At 41.9% G+C, this 27,678-nt stretch overlaps 1 protein-coding gene across 4 annotated transcripts; it reads left to right on the top strand.

The window, feature by feature from the left end:
• mcm9 (minichromosome maintenance 9 homologous recombination repair factor) lies at positions 1–26,314 on the top strand. 4 transcript variants are annotated; one of them, XM_056405769.1, is made up of 16 exons: positions 1–260; positions 332–372; positions 1,960–2,148; positions 5,226–5,382; positions 8,087–8,193; positions 10,367–10,573; positions 10,704–10,785; positions 11,689–11,889; positions 11,989–12,114; positions 12,199–12,318; positions 12,502–12,676; positions 16,705–16,916; positions 18,361–18,564; positions 19,635–19,717; positions 22,130–22,275; positions 24,420–26,314. In XM_056405769.1, the coding sequence occupies exons 3-16, from the start codon at positions 1,984–1,986 to the stop codon at positions 26,017–26,019; spliced, it is 3,585 nt and encodes a 1,194-aa protein (XP_056261744.1). In that variant the 5' UTR covers positions 1–260; positions 332–372; positions 1,960–1,983; the 3' UTR covers positions 26,020–26,314. The 4 variants fall into 4 exon arrangements, with proteins under 4 accessions (XP_056261744.1, XP_056261743.1, XP_056261747.1 ...); XM_056405768.1 differs by lacking the exon at positions 332–372; XM_056405772.1 differs by having other exon boundaries at positions 1–372; positions 10,460–10,573.
• Positions 26,315–27,678: the final 1,364 nt, after the last annotated feature.

Raw genomic sequence — 27,678 nt, 5'->3', positions numbered from 1 at the left:
CGCCATCCATCGGGGGGGCAGACGTTGACACAACACCGGAAAGAACTACACACACAGCAGGTGGCGGTAATGCGCAACAAAGCCGGTTGCCACCCGCAATAAAAACAGAAGAAGAAGAAGCCCCGCTCACACCAACTTCAAGCCCGCCAACACAAGTCGCTTGTTTACACCGGAGAGACCGAGGACCTGACCTGAACCAGTGAGCAGTGACCCTGCCATCAGTATGACGACGTTTCTGCTGGTAACGTCAGCCAGAGAATGTGAGTGTGTGCGGCTAAAGACTGTTAACTTTCTCCCGCTGAAAGCTAACTCCTTCACTTCATGTTAACAGCACCAGGTGTGTGAGGGACAGTGAGACCACAGCTAGCACAGGTCAGTATGACTGCAACTGCCCTTTATTATTTAACTATTGAATATCTGAGTAGGCTTCCGCGCACTGTGGCTCTTCCAGCAGCCACACTGAAAACTCCTTAACATTCACATTGAAACGACAGAACAGAATATCTGGAGTTTGGTGCTTCAATTAAAAATTACTCGACAGCTTAACCAAAATTAAGTGTTTACGTGTAGCTATAAACTTGCTGTCAGTGATTAATATCTTAGCAACCCTGCATGTAAAAAGGCACTGAGAGTAAACTACAGCTCGCCATGAATTTCCCCCAGGGGATAAATATCTATCTATCTATCTATCTATCTATCTATCTATCTATCTATCTATCTATCTATCTATCTATCTATCTTGTGATGATAGAAATGGTAATTGAAATGACTGGAGCTGTGTAATCTGTCGAACTGGAGACAACCCAGTAATCAAAGACTTCTAGTAAGTACATTAAACGTAGGCTATTTAAGTTTATAGGAAAATAATATAAGTATCAAAGTGAAAGGGAAAACATATGAGAGATGTGTAGTGCTTTTGCAGATCTGTGTGTCTGCCAACTGAAGTGGAAAAAAAAGTGTCGCTGTTGATTCGATACAATGATGATTCATTTCAGCCTGAAGTTGCACTATATGTTCCTTATTTCTTAATACTTCCACGAGATGGCGCCTGGTTCATTAATATGCACAACAACACGTAACCACCAGTACTTGACCGCGGTCAGCTGCAGTGTAGAGAGCACAGTTTGTGACTGCGGTGATTCGGTCCGGATCCAGCAGCGTCTTCTTATTCCATTTCACCCAGTGTTGGCTCTAAGATCACGGTTAACCGTCCGACAGCTCGACCTTAACCGCGGTTTCACTTAGGGACCATCAGCAAATTAACATTTAACACACATAACCACAGTTAGTTACAATACCTTCCGACTAACTTGGCCAAATTAGTGATAATTAAAGTAGAAAAATTGTCCTAAATGAGTATCATGTAGCACACCTGTTTTCATTGCTAAGGTGTTATTCACTTATTTTATATAAATATTTGAGTAGAAGATCATTGCATATTTTCCAATAGCTTCCATGTCATGTGACCTACCAACTCAAAATCTGTCAGATATATTATTGTTACTACACCGGACAAATAAGAGACACCTTGTTTTATTGGAGTTTTTCTTCCATGAAAAATATTCATATAAAATAGAAGAAGCACTAAAATACAATACAAAGAGGTGTATCTCATTTGTCAAGTGCAGTAATAACATAAAGACATAGATTTTGAGTCGGTAGGTCAGGTGACATGGAAGCTATTTAAAAAAAAAAAAAGCAATTATGTTCTATTCATATGTTTATTTGAAATAAATGAATTACACATCAGCAATGAAAACAGGTGCGGTACATTATACTAATATAGTACAAATTTAAGTACTTTGGGCAAGTTAGCCAGAAGGTTGTAAATAACACTGGTTATGTGTGTTAAATGTTAATTTGTTGATGTCCTCTGCCACACACCCACAAACAAAATCTTCACTATTTTCCTACAATTTGTGGATGACTGATTTCTGCATTGTTCATTTCTTCTTCCAGGAGTTCAGATCACATAACGTCAGTATGTCGATAAACTCGGAACAGGAGGCCCTGATTGGCCGGGTGTTTGAAGCCTATCTGGCGGAGCATCACCATGGTGACATTCTCCAGCTTATTGAAGATACTAATGAAGAGAGCCATCAACCTGTTGTTGTCAATGCCATGACACTGTTTGAAGCCAGTATGGAGGTACTGTCAACACAATTGAAAACACAATTTACTGTATTCAAAATAGACAGAATCAATATGATATTAATAGGAATATTTTCCCTGTAGTGATATGTAATTACATGTAAAACAGTCTGATATACAATCAGATTTATGTATGACAGAACTATTTAAATGTATAACACAAAACCTTCAATGACTTCAAGTTAGTTCTTAATTACACTTTACGCTGACTCATTCATTTGGACAGCTGAATCTAGTAAAATACACAGACTGATCATATGGTCATGACAGGATAACATTGTTCAGTTTTATCAATAAACTGATGTGTAAGATTTTAATTTTTATTGAGATAAGAAGATCTCAGTGTCTCAGTGGAGTGACAGGCCCTGACGGCAGACTGGAACGGTTCAAACAGATTGTTATTGGACAAATGAGACGATAGTTCCTGAGACACAGCTCTTTCCAGTAATTTAGAAAAGAGGGAAGGTTCGAGACTGGTCGATAATTATTTAAGGATCCTGGATCAAGGTGTGTTTTTTTTTTTTTAAGTAAAGGTTTAACCACAACAGTTATAAAGCTATTGGGAACGGTGCCAGAAGTCAGTGATGAATGAATAATGTTCAGCACTGAAGGTCCCAAGATTGGCCAGAGGTCCTTGGAGAGCTTAACTGGTAGAGGGTCTGGTAGACAGGTGGTGGGTTTAGAAGCCAACACCAGCTTAGACAGTGCTTCAAGAGACAGTCTCCAAATTTGTTATTACTGAAAATTCTAGAAAGTCATGGTCTGTAAAGGGCGAGCAGCTAAGAGATGGCTGCTGCTGAGTGAGTTTAGCTACAGTGTCAAAAAGAAATCTATGATTGTGTTTATTGTTACTGAGTGAACGTGCTAATTTTCACCCCTTTTCCTGCTGTGACGTCTTTCAGAGACAGACACTGTAACACACCTGTCACCTGTCCAGCACGGTGCTGTTACACCAGGAACACTAAGTGCATGTGATGACATCACTCCTTGCAGTTGTGTGTGTCCTCAGTCCGAACAGAAAGACAAACTCAGCTGGCAATCAATCAGCTTTTATTAGCAGGTTTACCTGTGTTTAAAAAAACCTGTTATAACTGATCATTTTGGTGGAAAGTACATGAGGAAGAGGAAGTGGACCAGAAATTAAACAACTTAAAACTTCAAAAAAGGTTAAAAGAACCAAAAGACATTATGTTGCTAGCTAATACATGAGCGAACATTCTAATCAGAAACAAGCTAGTTTGCTCTGGACCACATTCATAACTTCAGGTGGCTCTCAGCACATGTTCATGACATGATGGTCCTCTCAGAGTAACACTCAGTTCTTTGCCACTGCAATGGACCACCACTACCCTGAGCTGCCAAGCTTTGCTGATTGAGGCTGGGTGAAGGAAGCAATGGGATGGCAGCTGCTGTGAACCACCTTTGATTATTTAGCACGATGACTTATTGACTTTGAGGGGAATAAATAGAGGAAAAAGAAAGAAAGAAAATTAAGTAAACAGATTTCAAAACAAAAAGCGTTGTGTCTATGTAGTTATTCTGGTTATACATGATGTAAGTTAAAGATATCTGAGTGTGGGAGAGAAAGCCTCCGCTCTGCCTCGTCTTAGCACAGTTTCCTCACCAGAGGTCAATGATGCCAGAGTCTCTCTGCTCTACACCAACATCATGTCTGGATAACCTGTGTCCTCTATCCACCACACCTGCTCGCTCTAACCTGCCTCACCCATGGCTGACTGACGATATCTGAAAGCTGCGTACTGATCTCAGAGCTGCTAGGAAAAGATAGGACAAATGCAGTGACCCTGCTGATCTCAAGGGTTATCAGTCGCTGACATCTTCTTTTTCTTCTTCTTCTTCTTCTCTTCCAGCAATTGAGCCGGTAAAGCTACTTTTTACAATGAAAAGATCAGCAGTATCACACACTTATTTTCCACTTTCAAAATGTTACTCAGTCCTCCAACACCTCCAGTGGACACAAACTCGTAACTGATATCTTTGCCTCCTCTATTAAAACTGTCAGTACTCAATTCTCTGACCGGCAAACATGTATCAATCCTTGTTTGCTCTCCTTCTCTGGCTCCTCTGGTCAATGGTTCACCACCTCCTTCATTCAGGCCAAATCATTTTACCGGTGCTACTTGTCATTGTCTGAATTTCTTCAACAACAGAAAAATCTAAAGGGTAGACGTCAGGTTCTGTTGCATCAGAAGTGGAGTCGTTTTTCATTTTGTGCAGAGTACAGGTGGTGCTGCAGGATTTCTTCACAGTGAAGCCCCCGGTGTTTGCAGGATCAGGAAGTCCACACTCGGAGAGTCTTGCTGACTCCTGATCACTTGCCTGGGAGAAATATTCCCCAACTTCAGAACTGAAGTAGCGCTATCGATTCCAGTTTCCATTGTGTCAGCAGAGTGAGAGTTCAGCCTTCAGGACAAAATTAAAGGTCGTCTGTCTGAGGCAAAGATGATGAACCTAATGACAGTTGCCTCTGCAGCAGTCTCCCAATGTGTTTGATTACGCTCAAGCGAGCACCCAGTTTGAACACATGGAGGACGGTTTGAGGTCATGCCTAAGCTACAACAGCTCAAATGAGTTCCATGTAATTTCTTGTCAGTGGTTTGTTCATATTTTAATTGCAAATTGTCACATTCTGTAAAATTGTATCATTCATTGTCTGTTTAGGCACAATGGCTGCAGTGTTGTAAAAAAAATAATTAGCCTGCTTTGTGTGGTTTGACGTGAAGAGCGACACACAGTGTCTCTGTTCATCTTTTCTCTCCATGCCCTTATAAATACATAATCCTTGTTCTTGAAAATCAAATGCTCTTAAATAGGCTCCGTCTTATTATCATGAAAATGACGGGTGGTAATAGATGATGATGGAATTTTACAAACCTGTCCATCGAAATGACAAACAATGAGAGAGTCTGACGCAACCTCTGCTTGTGCTGTGATATACTCTTTATATACTGTGTGTGTGTGTATTAGATAAGAGAGTGTCATTTTTATTACCCATTATCATTTAATCTGTGTTTACACTAATGACATGGTATCTGTATTATGTGTGGCCACAGGTTGGGGACTATTTCAACGCCTATCCCAATGATGTCCTGGTGATATTTGATAAAGTGCTACACAGAACAGCCATGGAGTTATCACAGACTGCTTCACCCGGAGCACAAACAACCAAAGAGCAGAAAATGAGATACACTCTTCATGCCCGCATTACAGGTTAGACCTCCACCTGAAATGATGGTCAGATGTTACCAGATGTTGCTCAGAGTTTGTATTGTTAGGCTGTGTGGTATTCAGACTGTGACATACATGAGCTTTCTCCTCTTTTCTGCCCTTATATATAACATTTGTTTTTTGGGATTAGTAATCTGCAGTCTACTGTGTTGCCTACTATAGAAATGATGTTAATGGATAGCACTGTCGCTAAGTAACACGTTCCAAAGGATTTTTACAGTTGAAACCTGTGCAGGATTCTGTAAGTTTTGACAGTATCACACAGAGACTTGCCTTTAAGCCTAAGTCGGCATTAGTACAGGTTATTAACAGTTGGTTCAATCGTGTCAAAGAACAAATTGGAAATAACTCCTTTCCTGGTTATCACCTTTTACATTTTTTTGAGCATTTTATGCCTTTTTTAGATAGCGACAGACACAGATTACAGGACATGAGGCGAGAGAGATGGGGAATGACATACAGCAAAGATCCCCCTCAGATTTTTTGACCACATTGTATTTACTCACCAGAGCATAACATGAAATCACCATATTATAATTTGGCAACGATTGCTATTGTCCTTGTTGCATTGAAAAAGCAATTGGAATCTTTTAGGATTCTGGGAGTCCTGCTTTTTTAGGAAATGTGATGGAAATTCAGCTCGTGCCAATTTGATTGACTATGAGCATTTGCGGAGGTGATCGATGATAGTTTGTTTGCTGACTACATTCAGGAATTATTATGATGATCACTGTAGCCAACATCCTTGGCCTATTAAAGAGTTCATAGTAAGCTCATGTTAAGTTTATAGACTAAAGCTTTTACCCCTCCCACCATCAAACTACCACTTGGAAAGGAAACAGGCAGAGGATTCACACTTACAAAAGCAGACCAGCTATTAGCACATCATAGACATGTCATGACCAGCTCATGGGTCACATGGTCATATGGTCAGCTCCAGAAGATCAGCTCAGCAAACACAAGGCAAAATGGGAGTAAACAACTAAAACATCCATTTTGTAACAACAAGACTCAGTGGAAAAGTCAATATAATGGAAAACATCATGAGGTCAAAGATGTGAAGGAGAATTCATAAGGACTTGGAGGATAAATCCTCCTTTCCTAACCACAGAATAAAGTAAACAGGACTGAAATGTTGAAATACAATGAGCTGAAAGACAAAGACAAATGCAAACAGGGAAAGTTGAGCCATTAAAATAATAATTAAATAGAAATAAGGAACTCAGGAAATCAGAATAAATTATATTCAGACAGTATATAGTTTCCTGTTGTAGGTGATTTTGACATTTCTATACATTTGTTAAATAGAGAAAATGAATGTTTAGGTTTTTACACAATGGGAGGGGATTTAGTGAAACAACATTTATGTACAGACTATAGTATTTAGTTATGATGATGATATTTTTAACTATAAATTCAATCTGCTTGTTCTTCATGACGACTCCTGACTGAAGCCCGAATCCATGAATATAGATTCATTCTCTTTAAATCAGCAGCAAGGAATTGTGGGACGGCATTTCTCCTTTCCTCTCATAAAGGAAGGTCCGGTGTTTCCTCTCCTAAAGGAGATAAGATAGGAAGCACTGAAGCTCCTTTCCTCATCACTTAGAGAAGTGGAGCAGCTGTGATCATGGCTGCTGCTCAGATACTTCAGCTGGTTTCACTCAGTGAGGAGCCTTCAGAAGAAGAAAAGGCTTTTGGAGCACAGCCTCTGTCTCTACATTGGGATTATTTACGGCTGCACAATATGGAAAAAAATCCATGAATCAATTGAAAAAATGTAAAAACGATGTTGATGTGATTTTTGTTGGTCTTGCACCAGATGATCATGTTCCTTTACATCCAGAGAATATGATTTGTAGACTGCGGCTTAGCGGTTAGCACCACAACACTTATGGTGCTAACAATGCACAACAATGGGACACATTTTACCTTTATCAAAAAAATTACAGTTCCTGTGATTTGGATGTTGCACTTGGCAATATGGAGATTTCGAATATATTTTGATTTATTGTGCAGCCCTAGTGTTGTTATTATTATTATTATTGTTGTTGTTATTACTATTATATAGAAAAAGTAAGTACAAAAAGACTGTGATTATCACTAAGGTGTGAACTCTGGACACACATGCATACACACACAAACTAATGAATAATAATCATAAATAAATCAAAATCACAAGCCACATTCCAATCTTGACCAGAAACCAGCATTTTCCTGTGCCCAGCTATTCTGTAACCTGTGTAATGTTTTATGTAATTTAATTCACTCCCAGGTTTCTGTCCTATAGAGAGGTCAAAATGTAGAATACAAAGTTTAAGGCAGTATCTACCCCGTGTCCAGACTGCCAGCATGCTCCATACAAGCTAACAGACCTTAATCATTCACATTGGTGTCTTTATTACATGACAACATGACGATTTGAAAATACAGAGTCAGAAACTGGGTGTTAAGATTGGGAATGGGTGGGTGTGACAGGAAACCAGTACATTGCTCATACTAACTTTGAAAAGGATTATAGATTATAGGATTATAGAATAAAGATATCTCTAAGGATTGTGATTTTGGTGGAGACACTGTAAGTAATAGTTTGTGTGCAGACTGCATAGTTTAGTTTGCTGCTGATTTGATCTGTTGAATTCAGTTCCTCTTATTTTCTGTTGTTAACTGACTCTTTTGTGTCCAGGTCTGCCAGTGTGTCCAGAGCTGACCAGAGACACTGTTCCCCGGTCCAGAGATGTAGGGCACTTTTTGTCTGTCACTGGTACTGTCATACGCACCAGTGTTGCCAAGGTAATAGCATGGTTCACTTTTTAGCAATTAGCTGAAACTGAACTGAATGCTGCTTTCGCCTCTTAACAGCAGCTGCTGTTTGTTGTTGTTACATGAGCAGAACATTTGATAGGGGACAGAACATTTTAAATGCTTTATTTGGATCCGCCAATTACAACAGTCCACAGGGCTCGAATATGTACAGAGTGTATTCTCTGACACTCAAAGGTAAAGAAAACACTTTCTGTTTCACACAACAGCTGTGTCCTGTAACAGCTGTAGAGCTTTTCTATCTGGTAAATCTACCAACAGCTGTGAACACGTCTGCCAAATATCACTGAACATATATATAAATGCAACATTATTGTTTTTGCTTGTTGAAATGAAAGATCTGTCATTCTCTCAAATCTGTTTGAATCTGTCAGTGAGCAGGGTCATCCCTCCACCTGACAGATGTGGCATATCCAGATGCTGATTACACAGCACGATTGTTGTATAGGTTTTACTCAGGCTGGTCACAATAAAGGAATGATGGTACTGAACTATGGATTTCTAGGGGAAGGGTTGTGATCCATGACCCTCCCCCCAAAAAAGTGCACATCTGAAGCTGAAGTCATGAGAAATTCACAGTTCAGTGCTTAATGAATGTCTTTTTTTCCAAAATAAAACTGCACATTTTAAAGTAGCCTTTTGTTGTGACCAGCCTGAGTCACACCTGTCAGGTAGATTCTGCTCACTGACACAGATTTAAACACATTTGTGAACAACATTTGAGAAACATAAGCTCTCTGTTTGTATAGAAAAAGTTGTAGTATAGTTATATAGTCTATATATTCATACCTTAGCTCAACTGGCATTTGGAACTGGTACTTATTCTTTTGGACATAGATTAGATTAAGCCTTGTTTTTGGTGGTGTGGTTCTTCCTATACTTGATGAACAATTCTGTGACTGGCAGGTAGCTCCTTACCATGTGGAGCCATGTAGCATCCGACGCAACCCAGGTCCACACTGGAGGGGCTGAGGTGTTCACACCTGTTCTTACAGTGAACCTTAACTGGAAATCACAGAGTGTACCCACGTGTTACAGTTAAAGTTGTTTTTTATTTTGCTGAATAGTTTATGCACAGTCTGAAAGTATGGACTGACACAAGCCATGATTAAAGGAAACGCACATCCATCCATCCATTATCTATACCGCTTTTCCTTGAAGGGTCACAGGGGGGCTGGAGCCAATCCCAGCTGACATTGGGCGAGGGTTGAATACACCCTGGACAGGTTGCCAGCCTATCACAGGGCTGACATGTAGAGACAAACAACCACTTGTGCACACATTAACACCTATGGGCACTTTAGAGTCACCAATTAACCTAATGGGAGTCAGGAAGAATATACACAGTCTTCAGTGTATTCAGTGTAGACTTGCTGACACCTATGAACAACTCTATAACCCTACTGAGTTGGCCCCTTGATCCTTTCATCAAGGAGAACACCCCTTCTTCCCTCTTACATCACCAACGCTTTATCGTCTTAACAACAACTTACCTGTAGATATATTGATTCAGTCTAAGGGCCCTTCCTGCCCTACCTGTGGATATGCCGATCCAGCCTAAGAGGCCCTCCTACCCCCTTGATAACTTGAACCTAGGTGTTACACTGCAAGACCTCTAGAGAACGTCACCTTTTGTTTCTAATTTCCTTTCATGTCTGACCAAATGTCTGTAACCCCAGGTATATGCAAATACAGTTGTCCATCCCATTGTCCTGAACTGTATAACTGTCCCCCTGCCGTACACTCACCGTATCCTCGGATACCAATAAGCTTGCAACACTACAGCAAACTTGAAACTAAGGACTTGAGTGAATTTTCTTCAACAGGAGGAAGCCAGAGTGCCCAGAGAGAACCCACACAGACACAAGGAGAACATGCAAACTCTACACAGAGGGGCCCAGGCCCGGGGTTCAAACCCAGAACTGTCTCGCTGTGAGGCGACAGTGCTAACCACTGCTTCACCATGCTGCCCTAAAAATTCAACATTTTGACAGAATTGAGATTTAATAGCTGGAGGCTGTACCTTCAAAAAATGACTGGTAATTCAGATGCTGTAGCTTGTGGCTGAACAAACATGTGAGTGTTGTCTTCATTTCTTTGTTTCAAGTTGTATTACAATCAGTGCCTTCTCCACTTATCATAGGTTCTGGAATACGAGCGTGATTACATGTGCGCAAAGTGTCGTCATGTTTTCACGATGCAGGCTGACTTTGACCAGTTCTACACCTTTGTCCAGCCGGTGGCCTGCCCCAATCCTGATGCCTGTAACTCCTACAAGTTCAGCTGTCTGTCAGGAGGATCCGAGCCTGCTGCCTGCAGGGACTATCAGGAGATTAAGATTCAAGAGCAAGTAGGGACACTATGACAAACTGATCTCTGTCAGAGTATTGTTAAAATTTTCTTCAAATTAAAAAGTGTGTTAAATATAGATAGTACTTCTGGTCAGTGTAAACCCTGCCCCCCTCCCAACCCCACCTCAGGTGCAGAGGCTGTCGGTGGGCAGTATTCCTCGTTCCATGGTGGTGGTCCTTGAGGATGACCTGGTTGACAGTTGTAAATCTGGTAAGAGCTGTAAATAGCAGAAGGCACTGCATAACCTGATAAAAGGACAACAAGTCAACAACATGTTTTGACCTTGTTCAGCAGAGAAGAACAAAAAAGTCCCAAGAAGCAATGCAACAAGTATCCTACAGAAAGGACAACTGCATTACACAATGTAATAATTAATCAATTACATGTGTTAATTTATGTAAATTAATACAATTGTTTAAATTAATTTAATTAAGCCTATTCAATAGGTTAAACACTGCAAATGAAAAATAGCAAATACTAATAAATATAAGGCAATATGTTTCAGAACATTAACCCAGTTGCATTATGCCAACCAAAGAATAATAGGATTTATAGTCAGTTACAATGCATTCAAATTGTAGGTGTTCTGTCGTGTCATGCATTGCAGATGGCGTACGTTCTATCAGTCTCACACACTTTGTAAAAGTTCCACACGGCCCACATGTTTTGTTTTGGTGGCCTGTCGCTGGCAGGCACAGTGAACAAGGTGGGAGGCGGGACTACACTACACAGTGCTTCTCTCAGCTGCAGACACCAGAGAATTAACCACAGGTGATCAGTTTTAAGGTGATCGGTGAATAGAAGCATTAATTCACATCTGTCATCACGTATTTTTAATGAAAATTGGCTGATCATGAGCGGCGGCCGATCAATCAGGGCATCACTAATTATATTGACGGCCTGTTTGACCTCCATGCGATCAGACACTGAACATTATGATTGATCATTTCACCTTTTTGGTACAACACAAGCTGTGAGACAAAGCACTGTTGCATCTTGAAGGTTGACATGAAAGTGAATGAGAAAGCATAGCCTTCATCTCCACCTGGCAGCGTTGGGTGTCATGCTCAAGCTGTAGCTCTCAGTAATCTTGGACTGTGTGGGTGCTCCCAGGAGACGACGTGACGGTCTACGGGGTGATGTGCCAACGCTGGAAGCCCTTCTATGATGGCACGCGCTGTGATGTGGAGCTGGTCCTCAAAGCGAACAACATAGAAGTAAACAACCAGCAGGTGGCTGCTGCTCTGCTCATGAAAGACCTTCAGCAGGAGTTTGAAGACTTCTGGGAAAGCTACAAACATGATCCCATAGCTGGTATGGAAGAATTCACCTTACAACACTAAACAACTACTATATTTTTCCTTCTTATTTTATTTTGATTTCTTTTTTTAATGCTCTCTCCCATCTCTATAGGGAGGAACCAGGTGTTGTTGAGCCTGTGTCCACAGGTGTTTGGCATGTATGTGATTAAACTGGCAGTGGCCATGGTGTTGGCTGGTGGAGTACAGAGGATAGATTCTTCTGGGTCCAAGATCAGGGGTAAACAACATGTTGTATGTGCTGCTGTATGTTGGTTGTTGTCATGGGAAAAACTGGTCCTTTATGTGACGCTGTCCTCTCTAGGTGAGTGTCATATGTTACTGGTTGGTGACCCTGGCACGGGGAAGTCTCAGTTCCTGAAGTATGCGGCTAAGATCATGCCTCGCTCTGTGCTCACAGCTGGAATCGGATCAACAAGTGCAGGTGGGTCCTGTACACTGTCAGTCTGTTTCAGTGACTCATTTAGTCCATTTATCAGGAATTTGTCATCAAGAGCTTAATTTTATCAGATGAAGAATTATTCATACTTACATATAAACCTAATTAACTAGTTTATTTGTTACTGGATTGACTGAATTTGTTGACACATCACTTTATTTGCTGAAGGACTGACAGTAGCAGCGGTCAAAGATGGAGGTGACTGGCACCTGGAGGCGGGAGCCCTGGTCCTGTCAGATGGTGGTTTGTGCTGCATTGATGAATTCAACAGCATCAAGGAACACGACCGCATCAGCATCCACGAAGCTATGGAGCAACAGTCTATAAGTGTGGCCAAAGCTGGGTAGGATGGTCCTGCATCTCCACACACTCAGAGGATTCTAGTCTAGGCAAATAATGCAGCACCTAGTTATAAGGGGGTACGGAGTCTTTGAAAACTGCTCCTCATCAGATTATAGAGTGCAAAAATGTTAGAACACTAGCAAGGAGAAAAAGCTGATTTCACTGAAGGACACAACAAGGAGGTAAATTTGTTACCAAACTCTACACAGAGCTGGCTCAGTCGGTCACTTCCAGACCACTCCAGACCACTCCCTCCTGAGTATCTTATAGTTAAAATAAATAGTTGACTTGGTGTGTCCTGTAGAACATGCTAACTACACCACAACCAACAGTCAGATACAAAATGATGCATACAGACAAAAACCATGCGTACCACCATTTCCCCACACATAACTTGGTCTTTATAAACACAGACTGTGTCACCTCACACATTCCTTTGACCATGTGTACACACAGTTTTCCAAAGTGATCCAAGTTACAGTGAAAATCCAAAATAAGAGACATGTAATTTAACAGAAAATAAAATAACTGTGTTCACAGAGCTTCATTCATTAAGTTTTACCATTTACACAGCAATAACAAATCTACAGTTAATAAACAGAAATAATTGTGTTTATGCTCATTCATCATCATTTAATATCCTTATTATTTATTGTGAGTCATTCTGTAACTGTTTGATACTATTTGAATATTTACTAATCACAGTGTCAGAGCCTCTGGAGCCTCATGAAGACTCTCTTGTTGGAGGAAAAAAGGTCCAGGTCCAGGCCAGAGACTAAGTCTAGACCTCTTCACCAACACTTAACTTTCTACAAAACTGCACTTTTACGAGTGTCAAAAAAGATTCAAAGAAGAAGTTACTGGAGATGATCAGAGTCCAATGCAATAGAATGCGCCTGCATGCGAAACTTCGCTGAAACAGGACACCTTCGTCTACAGCCAATTGCAGTGTATGTCCTGCATGGTAGACATGGCACACCAAACTCCATCATTGCCATTGCCATTGTGACAGCCCCTCCCACTCTGCATTAGGCTCTTTGTCTTTTTCTTCCTGTTTAGGTGGTCACTGGTCTAACCAGTTGCCTTCCCACCCCACTGATTTAGAGTGTATAAGTGCCTCCCACAATTAGGCACTCGAAGACTGAAAGGAAAACCAAAGTTTGCAGGTAATGCGCAGATAAAGCCTGCTGCTTTGGCTACTCCTGTTTCTTCACCCTGGCTAATGCTCCACCCAGAGGGTCATTCTGATGCCCTGTGTGTTCCTCTCTGAGTGTCATTGTAAGTACAGGTGATTAGTCAGCATTTATTTCAGATGGTTATGTGTCCCTGCCTGGGAAGAAGAAGGTGGCAATTAAAATCTTGAGGGACACTGGTGAACTACATACCTTTGTCTCCGTGTCAGTTCTACCTTTCTCTTTCAGATACAAACACTGGAGGCTTCATTTTGATAACGGACATGTGCATGACCGTTATTCCAGTACCGGTACATAAAATGGAGTTGGTCTGTGGGTTGGAGGTGGAGGTTGGGGTGTGTCCAGCCTTGCCTGTGGATGGGGTTGATATGATTCTTGGGAATGACCTGGCAGGATGTAGAGTTTGGGCTGATGTTTCACCACCTGACATAGTCACTCAGGTATCTGTCCCACTGCCTTCAAAAGCAGATGTGTGTAAAGTTGTGGAGTCTACACCTGAGGCAGAGTTATACCCAGCTTGCACAGTTCAGTACAAAGGATTTGGTTTTTGGGGACTCAGTGTGTGGATCTCTGTCTGTTTTGAAAAGTGCATGCCATCAGTCTGAGCCACCACACAATTTGGTGGACTATGTGAATGGATTTAGGCACAGACTTGGCAGGGAAAATGGCAGAACGCAGATTGAATAGATCCCAAAAGAAAATGAAAGCTATTTTTGAGCGTAAAGCGAAACAAAGACTGTTCAGTCTTGGGGATCAAGTCATGTTGCTTCTGTCAGTTGTGGGTTCACCGTTTCAGGCACCGTGTTCTGGCCCATTTGCGGTTAAACAGCAAGTCTCTGAACAGGATTACTTGATCTCGAGCTACAGTTACCGACCTAGGCAAAGTGGTGGCGCAGGGACAGGTTCGGCCCATTGTGCTAAAGTGGCCATCAAGAGTTTTCCACCTGTAACTAAAAGGGAGTTGATGTGCTTGCTTGCTTTCTGGTGGGGTATTACAGAAGCTTTTGTAAGAACTTCTCTTCAGTTGTAGCACCCCTGACTGATCTTCTAAAGTCAAAGGTCAAGGTGTTTTGGTCAGCCAAGGCCCAGTGCACTTTTGAAAATGTTAAAGCTCTCCTATATTCCTCTCCTGTCTCTCTCCTGTCGCCACAGTTTGAGTGGGTGCAGCTGCAAGCTGATGATGTGGGGGTGGAGAGGATTCTTCTTCAACTCCTACCAGCTGAACTACTCAGTCATTGAGAACGAGGCCTTAGCATTGATTTGGGGGTTACAGCACTTTGATGTGTATGTTGTTTCTGGAAATCCTCTGATTGTGTACACAGACCATAATCCCCTCACCTTTTTGCATTCCTTTCAGAAACCTAATCAACGCTTGATGTGATGGGCTTTATTTTTGCAGCCCTGTCATTAGGATATTCGGCATTCGGCATTGAGTCTTTGCATAATATTATTCAAAATAAATTTGGATTTGGGCTTTAAACTTACATGATTTATTACCATTATTTGTGTGGTCTCCCTTATTTTGTTATGAATTTGGAGCTGATTCATGACAGCCATGTTGTGCACATTGTCATCTAGCACTTCTTGCACACTCTCTTTCTCGTTTGCTATTTTCCATTTCTCAAACATGCCATCACAAGCAGATGCAATAGTAGCTGCTGTGTGAGAAGTGCAGCACTCCTGTGAGTGTAGGACAGCTCAGCATGCTGACAGGGCTCAGTGAGTGAGTGATCAGTGAGGAGCTTCTCTATGTGATTGGAGAATGTGCTTTGCAGTTCAGTTAAGGCCACGTCTGAAAAGTAACGGCGGCCAGGCAAAGCATACTGTGGCTTCAGGCACATCATTAGCCCACAGAAGCCCACATCTTCCACCATGCTGTAAGGCTGGTTATCAAGAGCCAATGATTTTGTTGTTGAGCTCTTTCACCTTTGGGTGGTCGCTACTATATTACTAAGCTTTGTTGAACAACTGAAATAGAGAATGCTGACAGGTTTTGAGCTCTCCTACTTTTAAGGAAGTCTTGGTTCTGTTCAGGGTGATTGGTCATGTTAAAGGAGTGTTGTTTTACCCCTCCTCGCATCACTGGTGCTTTTACAAATATTGCAAAGATGGATTTTGTTGTCTGTTTCAGATACTTGAAAATACTTCCATGTAGCCACCGAAGCTTGTCGCTAGCGCTGGTAGTACACATTTAGCATCGTCGCATGCACATAGTTAACATGTCACATTTGCCGATACCGATGTCGTGCCGATAACATTGTGCATCCCTAGTTGTTATAGTTTACTGTACTGCATTCTTCCTTTCTTAGAGCAGATCCTAGAACACTTGTAGTGTTATTATACTGCGCTCATCAGTGCTGAAGAATCTACATCTATAGTACCTTCTGTACTGTGGGAAAACAAATACTGTCACATTTTCAGAATTTTAGCATCGACTTGTTCGACTTGGTTCAGACGTATCCATGCATACATGTTCAAACTTTCATAGCAATCCATCCAGTAGTGGTTTAGATATTTCAGTCTGGACCAATGTGGTGGACTAACTGACCCTAGAGCTGTACTCCTAACATGCTTATGTTGATATACACTGTAATGTACCGGAATATAAAGTCTCTGTCTCTTGGACATTTGTGAAAAGACTGACACCACCAGCAGAAACCAGTGAAGTTCTGTATTTTGTGGTTAGATTCTTCACTCAGTCCTCTACAACGTTATTGGAGAAATAAGCTGATAACACTGTACTGTTTTTACTATGGACCTTTTCTACAGAAACCTGAGCAAGGTTAAGATGTTCACCTTTTCTGTATCCTCCTCTGTTCTCTCATGTCTCTACAAGCATGGTGTGTAAGCTGAATACTCGCAGCACCATCCTGGCAGCCACCAACCCTAAAGGCCAGTACAATCCCAACGAGCCGCTGTCTGTGAACGTAGCTCTGGCCAGCCCTCTGCTGAGTCGCTTCGACTTGGTCCTGGTTCTGCTGGACACCAGGAACGCAGAGTGGGACCGCGTCATCTCCTCTTTTATTCTGGAGGACAGAGGTACAGCAGGTAGAATTCTGAAATGAAAAGCTAAAATAAAAAAACAAATTCAAAAATGACTTAATGAAGGTTATTGTGTTATTTATTGCATGTATTTATTACAATACAGTTGAAGTCAGAAGTTAATACACACCTTGGTTGAAGTCATTCAAACTCATTTTTTAACCACTCCACAGATTTCATGTTATCAGTCTATATGTTTGGTAAGTCGGTCAGGTCATCTATTTTGTGCATGACACAACAATTGTTTCCAGACACATTGTTTCACTTTTAACCTCCTAAGACCCGAACTCTTGCATGGCGTGCATTTTTAATTTCTCTTTGCTATTTAGGCTGATTGGGACCTGAGAAAAATGATGTCCACATATGAGGACATTAGTTTTAAATTTCGATTACTGAGTGGCAGTATAATATCCTCATATGTGGTCACCAGGCCCTTGTTGAGAAAAAGTTAGTATTGTGGTCTAGAGAACCCAAAATGTGAGGTCCACATATGTGGACGCCAGGTCCTAGGAGGTTAATGAACTATATCACAGATCCAGTGGCTCAGAAGTTTACATACACTAAGTTCACTGTGCTTTTAAACAGCTTGGAAAATTCCAGAAATAGAAGCTTCTGATAGGCTAATAGACATAATCTGAGTTAATTGCAGGTTTACCTGTGGAAGTATTACCTTCAAACTCAGAGCCTGTTTAAGTGACATCATGGGAAAATCAAAGGAAATCAGAAAAAAATGTGGGCGTCTGCTAGTCTGGGACCGTACAGGTGTCAGACTACTCAGGAAGGAGACTTGTTCTGTCTCTTAGAGATGAAAAGTGTAAATCTATCCCAGAACAACAGCAGAGGACCTTGTGAACATGCTGGAGGAATCGGTTATAAAAGGATCTGTATCCACAGTAAAACATAACCTGAAAGGCTGCTCAGCCAAGAGAAGCTTGTGAAGGCTGCCTGAGTTTGACTGGAGTTAAACAATTTAAAGGCAATGCTATTATCATAGCTCATTCCCTGCTATTATCCTAGTAGTGGTCCTGACCTACCTGAGACAGGTGATGTTTATTAGGATTAAATGTCAGGTTTAAATGCATTTGGCTAAGGTGTATATAAACCTCTGACTTGTACAACATCATTCCAGGCAGAAAGTGGTACGTCTATATCAATCATAAAATACATAATATTTATAATTACAGCACTGAAAAAATATGCACCAAAAATTGATCAATGAAAATGAATTATTGATATTGATTGGAAATTGCAGAATGTTGTTACAAGAGTGCACTAATATAATAAACTGAATAGGCTAATGATCGATAATGTTTTTAGTGAGGTATGACTTAAGAATTTTCACTGTAATTTAATACTGTAACATCAATAATAATGCTGTGATAATTGTCATAGTTTTCATTTTGCCATGGCACAGCCCTTCATGATGACAGGGGTCTGGTGTTGCCCTCAGGAATGCCTGCTGACTCCTCCAGCCTGTGGTCCATGGAGAAGATGAAGGGCTACTTCAGTGTGATTAAACGCCTGCAGCCGCAGGTGTCTGAGGACGCCAACAGCATCCTGTCTCGTTACTACCAGCTACAGAGAAAAAGTGACGGCCGCAACGCTGCCCGCACCACCATCCGCATGCTGGAGAGTCTGAGCAGGCTGGCTGAAGGTGAGGGTGGAGTTTTGATATCAGGCGGGCGATATTGAATATTGAAAAATATTCCATATGGTGGGAAATATCACAATATTTGATAACAAACAGACCATGGTTTTAAAACTAGTAACACTGAATCATACAGTTCCACTTTAAAAATCTTCACTGACGGTGTCTGCTGGGCACAGGACATCTCTGAGCTGAGCTGTCTAACATTTCCTCAGTTTGTTTCTCTGATAACTTCAGATCCAGACGTCCGACGACTAAAATCCTTCATCTGGTTCAAATATAGAGCTGAAAACCTCCAAGGTGTCAAAAGTGTATGTGGCTTAAAACTAGATAAAAGTCAGTGTTGAGCTTCTGTCAGACAAACACACTGACACATGATCATAGAGGATATGATGTCATTGACAGGCAACCAATGAAAAGTTACCATGATAAAAATCAAAGATTTCTCTGGTTTGAAAATTGATGGAAACATCTGTGATAATGTAAGAACACAGCTCAATATATAGAACATGGTTGTTTTTACACATTTTAATGTGGAAAAGTTACAGACTATAATTTATAGACATGAAACGCCTGGAACAGCAAAGTGAGCTAATACTGATCTATAAAACTATCTACTGTTCATTATGACTCATCACTTTATTGTCAGTACTTCATCCATGTGGAGATGGTCAGTAAGATAATCTGCTCTGGAGCAGGTTAACAAGGCAGTGTAGGTTACCATGGTGATCTACTCCTTTTAACAGACCCCCCCCAGCAAACACATGAAAATATTATTGCACTCTTTATTTCCTCAGCTTAAAAAAAAAACACTATTTATGTCATGTGTAAAAGTTTGGGACACCCCCCAAACCCCACCCCAACACCCTGACACCCATCAAAGTTTGTGTTGCAAGCTGATGTTCAGGTCAGGGGGAGGTTCGTTGGTGGGATATTAAAAATAAGTTAACCTTAATTATTTTGTGTTGATGATGTAGTAAACATTGTGTTGTGCAAAACATAAATAGACATAAATTTGAGTGTATATAAGCAGCTGAAACCTGCATCATTCACACAGATTTGTTTTAACCCTGCAGCTCACGCCAGGCTAATGTACAGAGAGACAGTGACTGTAGAGGATGCTGTCATAGCAGTCTCTGTCATGGAGTGTTCAATGCAGGTAAGATGAGCTACTTCACTATGTGAGTGATGATCACAAACATAATTTTACCTGTGTCTTTTTATTTGTTTTTTGAACACTTTACATACATTATATACTGTGTAAAATACAGTGACAAGAAAAAGTAAGTGAACCCTTTGAATGGAATTACCTCCATTTCTATATAAATTTGTCCTTAAATATGGTCACATCATCATCCAAGTTACAGTTATTAACACAAGTTAACACAATCTGTTTAAACCAACAACACACAAATCATATGTCCATATTGAAAACAAGATTCAGACATTCAGAGTGTAGCTGGAACAGAAGCTAACTGCAGTCAGGACTTATCAGACCTGGAGTCAGTCAGTGAAACCAGATTGGAGGTTTGGCTTAGAGACACTTTGACAAAACTTGGACATTAAGAGAAACATCAGCTCATGTGAACCAGGCCTCACAACAAAGATCTCAGAGACTGAGGATGAAGAAGAGATGATGAAGCTGTGTTCAGATCTTCATCAGTCCACAGTCATGCAGACTGTCTATAGATGGAGATGATTCAGTGACACAACGTCCAGCTGAGACTCCAGCACCTCAACACAGATGAAGCTCAGAGTCACAGCTGAAGGCTTAACGGAACCATTGGAGCTGGTTCACGTCTCTGCTCATGAGTCCACCACACACATCATGGAGCATAGAGTATTGTTGCCATGGACGCAACAGCAGAAGATGCTGCATCATTGAGCCTAAGTCTGACTCTCCACAACACTACTGGAACATGTTTGATGGACTGATGAGACTGAGGTTGGACTGTGTGAAGAAGATCAGCTCCTTGAGTGGAGTAAACAGATCTCTGCACACCAACATGAAAACATCCTCCCACAGGTGGAGCAGGGTGGAGGGAGCATCAGTCTCTGCTGCCTCTGGACCTGGCCCAGCTCCACCTCATCAGTTTTATCAAGGTCTCTTCAGGATAATGTCAGGGGGTCTGTCCACCTGCTGAAGCTCAGGAGAAGACAATGACCCTGAACATCAGAGTAAATCCACCTTCTGGAGTGGTCCAGTCAGAGCCCAGACCTGGATCCAGTAGAGAAACTGTAGACTGAGCTCAGAGAGCCGCTCAAACCAGACATCCCGAAAACATGTCTGACTGAAGCATCGCTATAAGAACATGGTCCTTAATCTGATCAGCAGCTACTGAAGAGCTGGTTTCAGAGGAAGTTCAACCAGTTATTAAATACAAGCTTCCCCTCCTGTTTCCACCAGAGCTGTGAAGGTTTAATGACTGTGTTCAATAAAGACACAAAATATTATCATTGTTTGTGTTATATTAGTTTAGGGACACTGTGTATCTACATCTGTGACTTAGATCAGATCACAGTCTGCAGAAAACCAGGTCATTCTAAAAGGTTCACCGACTTCTTTATGCCACTTCATTACTGTGTGTGACTGATAGCGACACTGGTGTAGAACAGAAATGTCCTGGTGAGTATATTGACTGACGATGCTGCCGCTAACATCAGAGACACGATACTGGTCTCTGGTCACATGACTGACTCCTTTGGGAGAGGACAGCTGTTGTCGTAAGAGATACACAGCAGGGTGGTTGAGATACCACATGTTGTTGTTATTGTCTCAAAAAGTGGTTGAGACAGAGGAGGTCGGGGCTCCTTCAGTGACGTACAGGACTGTGAAACAGCTTCTACAAGTCAAGTGTGGATGTGCAGATGTTACATATTCTGATTATTTATCCAGCTCAGCCCCTCTGTGATATGAAATACACTAAGACATGTCACAGGCATTGTTCTGTAGTAGTGATGAGGGAGGAGCTTTGACACTGCTGGTGGCAGAGACGACAGTAGCATGTTGGTGTGTATGAGGCTGGAACAGAGGAGCTGCCAGTAGTTTGTTCCTGCAGTAGCTACTGGAGGCTGATTTCAGGACCGTATTTCTACGTAGTTTTAAAGGGGTTTTCCACCTAAATACCATTTTCTGTCTCGTGGTTGCTAGGAGTTGCATGTTTGGTAGTTTGTGTAATTAGCATAGCATAAGAGAGAGAGAGATGTATTTTAATATTATGTAAACTGCTTTGGCAAAAACATATTTTTGTTCATGCCATTAAAGCTATTTGGATTTGAGAGAGAGAGCGATAATGTTTTATTTGCACTAATTTAATACAAATTCTCCTGCTGCTATAATTTAGTAGTTTAATGTTGCTAATATAAGATCAGGTAATATCATGTCCCTGCAGCAGCCTACATAAGTCTAATGATATATCCTGCCATCTACTGGTGACATGTTTCCTCACCCTGTGATGTGGATGCCAGCTGATACAGATCACACCTGTCCTGCTGTTTACTGACATTTACATTTCCACCCACCATCACATCAACAGTGCGGCCTGTGTCACTAACTGCTCTCCTCTTCTAGGGTGGTGCTCTGCTGGGGAATGTGAATGCTTTACTCACCTCATTCCCTGCGGAGCCTGGTCAGCAGTATCAGACTCAGTGCCAGGTGCTGCTGGAGGGACTGAACCTGCCTCTGCTCCTTCAGAGGGAGATGGACAGGCTGGCCAGGTGAGCGACTGCTTTTCCCTATGTTTAGTGTCAGTGTGTCAATGCAGGCGGTCTCACAACCCCTAATCAACACCATGCCCCCCCAAGATGTAAAAATGTAAAAAAAAAACATTAAAAATGTGACTGACAGAGAACAGCTGATGTAGAGACTATCAGTCCTGCAGCTGCTGCATGTTAATACAGACAAGTAATACATTCTGCTCACACTCTCCTTATCTGAACAACATTTATCAGATAATTTATGTCTCATGTCTTTTTTTTTTATCCAACAGAAAAAGATTCTGAACAGTCCTGAAAACTCAGAACAAAATGTGCTTGTTGATCTGCTGCTTTACAGCTCATGATCTCAGTGTGTAAACTGAATCCGTCAGAACAGTTCAACCCAGGTGCTGTGTCTGAAGATTTATATAAGTGATGAAGGTTTCCACACTGTGTGTAATGTTACACAGGGTTTTGGAGACATGCGTCCACACACAAGTGAAAATAATTTTGTGTGTGTGTGTGCTCCTGCGTGTGCAAACTGCATGTGTCACTTGTTGTTTTTATTTGTTCATCCAACATGTATCTAGCTTCTAAACTGGAAACGTTCTGTTCACACGAAAGTGTGAACAGAAGATGAAAAATGTCTTCTCCCAATTTGCAAATTTGTTAAAACATTATAATTATTTGTATATAATTCTTTTTGGCTATTTTTTCTCTTTGGTTTTTGAAGCACCCCCTGATTGACAGTATTTCACATACTGGTGTCAGTTATAGTCTTAATGTTGGATGAGCTTATGAATGTTGTTGTGCTTGAAGGTTCTGGCTTGTGTTGTTTTTGTATTAATGTCAAGAAATCCCAGGAAGAGATGAAAACCATCAATATTGTCTACACAGTCTGATCCATGCCATCAAACTCTACTCATGTACACAACTATTTAAAGGTTCTGTAAACCATCATCACTGCCACTACATATCACACTAATAATAATAATAATAATAATAACTTGGATTTTTATAGCGCCTTTCAAGGTACCCAAGGCAGCTTTACAGAGTAAGAACACAAAGTAAATAAAACATATAAATGAAAACTAGATGAGACAGAATAAGGATGGCCATGATGGAGGTGATAGGCCTTGGTGAACAGGTGGGTTTTCAGCAGGTTTTTGAAAATGCCCAGAGATGGGGCTGTGCGAATCTCTTCAGGGAGAGAGTTCCAGAGGGTGGGGGCTGCCACACCGAATGCTCTGTCACCCAAAGTTCCTAGGGGGTGGAGAGCAGACCCGTCTCTGAGGACAGGTATAGGGCTGGAGGAGGTCGGACAGGTACTGGGGGGGCGAGACCATTTGTCTGAGGCCTTTTTAGACGAAAATGTGGTTTCTCACTTTCACCTGAACATTGTGTACTGCACCGAGCAATCTCACCTGTGGGCGGAGCCTGTGTCTTTATAAATGTGGGGAGGACCAACGGATTAACAGCAGGGGCTCACAGTCAATGACATGCACACAAACAACAATCAGCCATGTGCATGTCAGTGCATATACACAGATCAGCCACAACATTAAAACAGCTAACTGTTTTTATTGTTGTGGCTGATTGTTTATCCGTGGATTGTTTTAAGAGTTCATTCTGAACCATTAGTAATTTGATTTGAAACTTAATTTTTTTCAATTGTTTTCCATGGCTTGACTCAAAAAACAGATGAGGGGGTGTGGCTTTGTTCTCTGCTCAGGACCACATGACTACACTATATCTTTTCCTTTTTTTAGGGGGGGGGGGGCTTTTTATGCCTTAATTGATAACACAGTAGAGAGAAACAGGAAATGGGGAGGCAGAGAGAGCGGGCATGACATGCAGTAAAGGGCCGTCTGATGCGGGAGTCGAACCGGGGCCGACTGCAGCGAGGACTGTAGCCTCTACATATGGGGCACCTGCTCAACCCACTGCGCCACTCTGACGACACTATATCTTTAAAGAGAAAGCAGTTGTTAGCTGCTGTATTATTGTTTGAAATCTTGTTTACAGAACCTTTAAAAACCCATCCATACTGTTGCCCTGTTTCTTTACTGTGATGAACATGGCTGGTGCAGTTTATTTTTCTCATCCTTTGGTTGTATTATCTTCTCTATCTTCTATTATCTTTAAACATCCTCTGTGTTCACCAGGCTGAAGAGCAGCACGTCAGACGCCTCCCAGTTTGATCCAGCAGCTGATAATCACCAGCATCGACTCAGAGACGCATACACCATCAACAAAACACACCACCATGACATCACCAGTGACCATAAGGGTGATGTCACAGTGGAGAGTGGCTTGGACTGGTTCCACTCCATCACTCCATCAGTGTCACCAGATCATATGACCTCACCGACAATTACGTCAACCCAAGAAAAACTGAATCGAAAAGCAGTCAAACATCCACACGGTCAAAGTGATGTTCAGAGCAACACAGACTCATCACCAGACCAGGATGGAGCAGTGAGCTCTGCTGCAGGGGGTCTAACACACTCTGATACACACACAGATGATCAACATGTGGTTCAGAAAGTCTCCAAGAGTCTGAGGGACAGAAGACTGGGGGACCTGGACCCGAACCATCAGCTGTGTGACACAGAGGGAGAAGGGGGACATGGAGAGAGGGTGGGGTTGACGAACAGTGCAGGTAAAAATGTGACTGATGCTTTAAATTCAACTTCAGATTCCCACAGCAGCAGCACACTGTCATCAGCTGAACACAACCGGATCCAGGACAACCAGTCGTCAGGCAAAAACCGGAGGGACCAGACTGGGACTAAGAACATGTGCTCTGTGCTGAGGGAGAAGATGGAAGCTGAACTTCAAACAGGTAAAAACCTGCACGCAAAGTTGTCAGGCTTTAAATTCAAACCACGGAAGATGAGACCATTACTCAGCTCAGAGTTACAAACTGAACGTGGTGGTGATGAGTCGGCCAGTCCACCTACAGACACAGAGAAGAACCAGAAGCAAAATCTTCTACAAGGTGCAAGCAGGAGAAAACATGTCAGCTGTGTGGGTGACGGACAAATTGAAGATGGTTCCTGTTTAACATCAATACAACTGGATGAGGACGATTTTTCCTTTGGAAAGGACAAAGTGGCTCGAGGAAAAGCTGTCGGTAAAGTACAGAGGAGTCATGATACAGATGCTCTTACTGCTGATAAGACTGTAGCAGACAGCTCGGCTGGTACCCCACCTTCAAATTCAAAGTCGTTTGTGGGCTTCTCAACACTGGCTAAACTCTCACGATTCTCATTCACCTGCACAACTGAGTCCACGACCACAAATCATCCTCCTGGAGTGAGAAAAGGTTCATCTAAAGGAAACAGTCCTGAATGTTCCAGAGCAAATTCTGACGTCAAGAAAACTCAAAATTCTCCTCAACAGGCTCCCTCAGAAGGAAAGATGAAACCTGTCGTCACCACGGGCAAAGTAAAAGATGTGTTACCCCCCCCAGTTAGTGGGCTCCCACCAGGACAAGAACCTGAACGAGTACTGGGGTCACAGTCTAAAACAAAGACAGAGCCCACTCATACTGCACACAGTCTGATAAACAATGGTCCTGTTGACTCTGACAGCTCTTTCAACCTGAAGAAGAGGAAGTGTTTTGAGCTGGCCCCCCCACCAAGCGCCAGTGGGTCTAAGGGTCCGTTCTCAGGACTGTCCCTCTTTGGCTCTGTGGAGTTAGGTGATGATGTTCTCGATACTGACTGGGACCAAGAGGTTTCAAAGAAAGTCAGAGTTTGAATCACAGGCTGCTGTCACACTGTGTGTGTGTGTGTGTGTGTGTGTGTGTGTGTGTGTGTGTGTGTGTGTGTGTGTGTGTGTGTGTGTGTGTGTGTGTGTGTGTGTGTGTGTGTGTGTGTGTGTGTGTGTGTGTGTGTGTGTGTGTGTGTGTGTGTGTGTGTGTGTGTGTGTGTGAAGAATACCACTGTAACCAGCTTCATGTGACATGTCACTGGGGGGCACATCAGCTCAGCTCTGTGCCTGATGTGTGCTGTAGTCACCTGCTTCAGTCTGAAAATAAAACTGCTTAACTGTTCCAGGTGTTCATCATGTAATCGTACTTTGTTGGATTCATCAGTGCTTCCGTCAGTCATTGGTCAGTACCACTTATGTTGACAGATCATTTCCTGGTTGTGAGTTATTGGGCATTTTAGTAGCAAACTAGAATCGCCGCCTCCTCCCCTCCACCAATGCAATTCAGTTCAATGCAGTTTTATTTGTATAGTGCCAAATTATAATATACATTATCTCACAGCACTTTACGGAGGGGAGGGGGGTGGATTTCGATTTTTCAAACCACTTTTATTTGCTCAAGAACAAATTTTTTACAAATCATTAACATCAGGCTGAATCAGTCCATTACAATAAGCAGCAGTCAGTAACAGTTCAGAGGGAGTTAGCTGCTGTTTCCAACCTCTCAGCTGCAGACTGATCATGAGAGAGAGAGAGAGAGAGAGAGAGAGAGAGAGAGAGAGAGAGAGAGAGAGAGAGAGAGAGAGAGAGAGAGAGAGAGAGAGAGAGAGAGAGAGAGAGAGAGAGAGAGAGAGAAGAGAGAGAGAGAGAGAGAGAGAGAGAGAGAGAGAGAGAGAGAGAGAGAGAGAGAGAGAGAGAGAGAGAGAGAGAGAGAGAGAGAGAGAGAGAGAGAATATACTGTTGATTATTAATTCTAACAGTGAAAAGAATAATTGATATACCCAGTGGGATGGTGTTACAGCAAATATGGTTACAGTGTTGAATAATTACCAGAAGTGTTTTTGAAGGAACATTATGATGTCACATTGAAGAAAAAAACAGAGTTTTCACTAAACCTGCTTTTTGAAAGAGACTCCTGCCCAGGTAACACCACAGCTGACAGATGTTTTTAACCAGAGTGCTTTCCTTTTGTCTGAGACCTGTCACTCCATCTGTTGAAGTAAATTTTCACTAAAATATACTATGCATTATAAATATACTGAATGTTAAACTTATATAAACCAAAGTTATATAATCCAATGATATAGCTATTTTGATATTTTTGTGATTTTGAGGATGGATAGAAGACCTAGGGTGGGGATGGATAGGAGGCTTCTGGACACCTGGCAGGCCTGGTTTGGGGCTGGACACCATTGTTCCAATGGCGTTGATAGGTTTGCTTTAGAAAAATAGGTGGAGAACCCACCTAAGAGTGAAATATATATGATGATGCACAGGCACTCTGTCTTCAGTTAGGATCCGGATCTGATCTCGCTTTTGTTTTTGTGAAAGAATAAATTCCATTGCATTGGACTCTGACCATCTCCAGTGACTTCTTTTTGTAATCTTTTTTTGACTCCATTAAAAGTGCAGTTCTGTAGAAAGTTAAGTGTTGGTGAAGAGGTCTAGACTTAGAGTCTGGCCCGGACCAGGACCTTTTTTCCTCCA

This window comes from Seriola aureovittata, chromosome 19 (assembly GCF_021018895.1).
Source record: "Seriola aureovittata isolate HTS-2021-v1 ecotype China chromosome 19, ASM2101889v1, whole genome shotgun sequence".
Taxonomy (NCBI): Eukaryota; Metazoa; Chordata; class Actinopteri; order Carangiformes; family Carangidae; genus Seriola; species Seriola aureovittata.
This window is presented reverse-complemented; position numbering and strand designations above follow the sequence as displayed.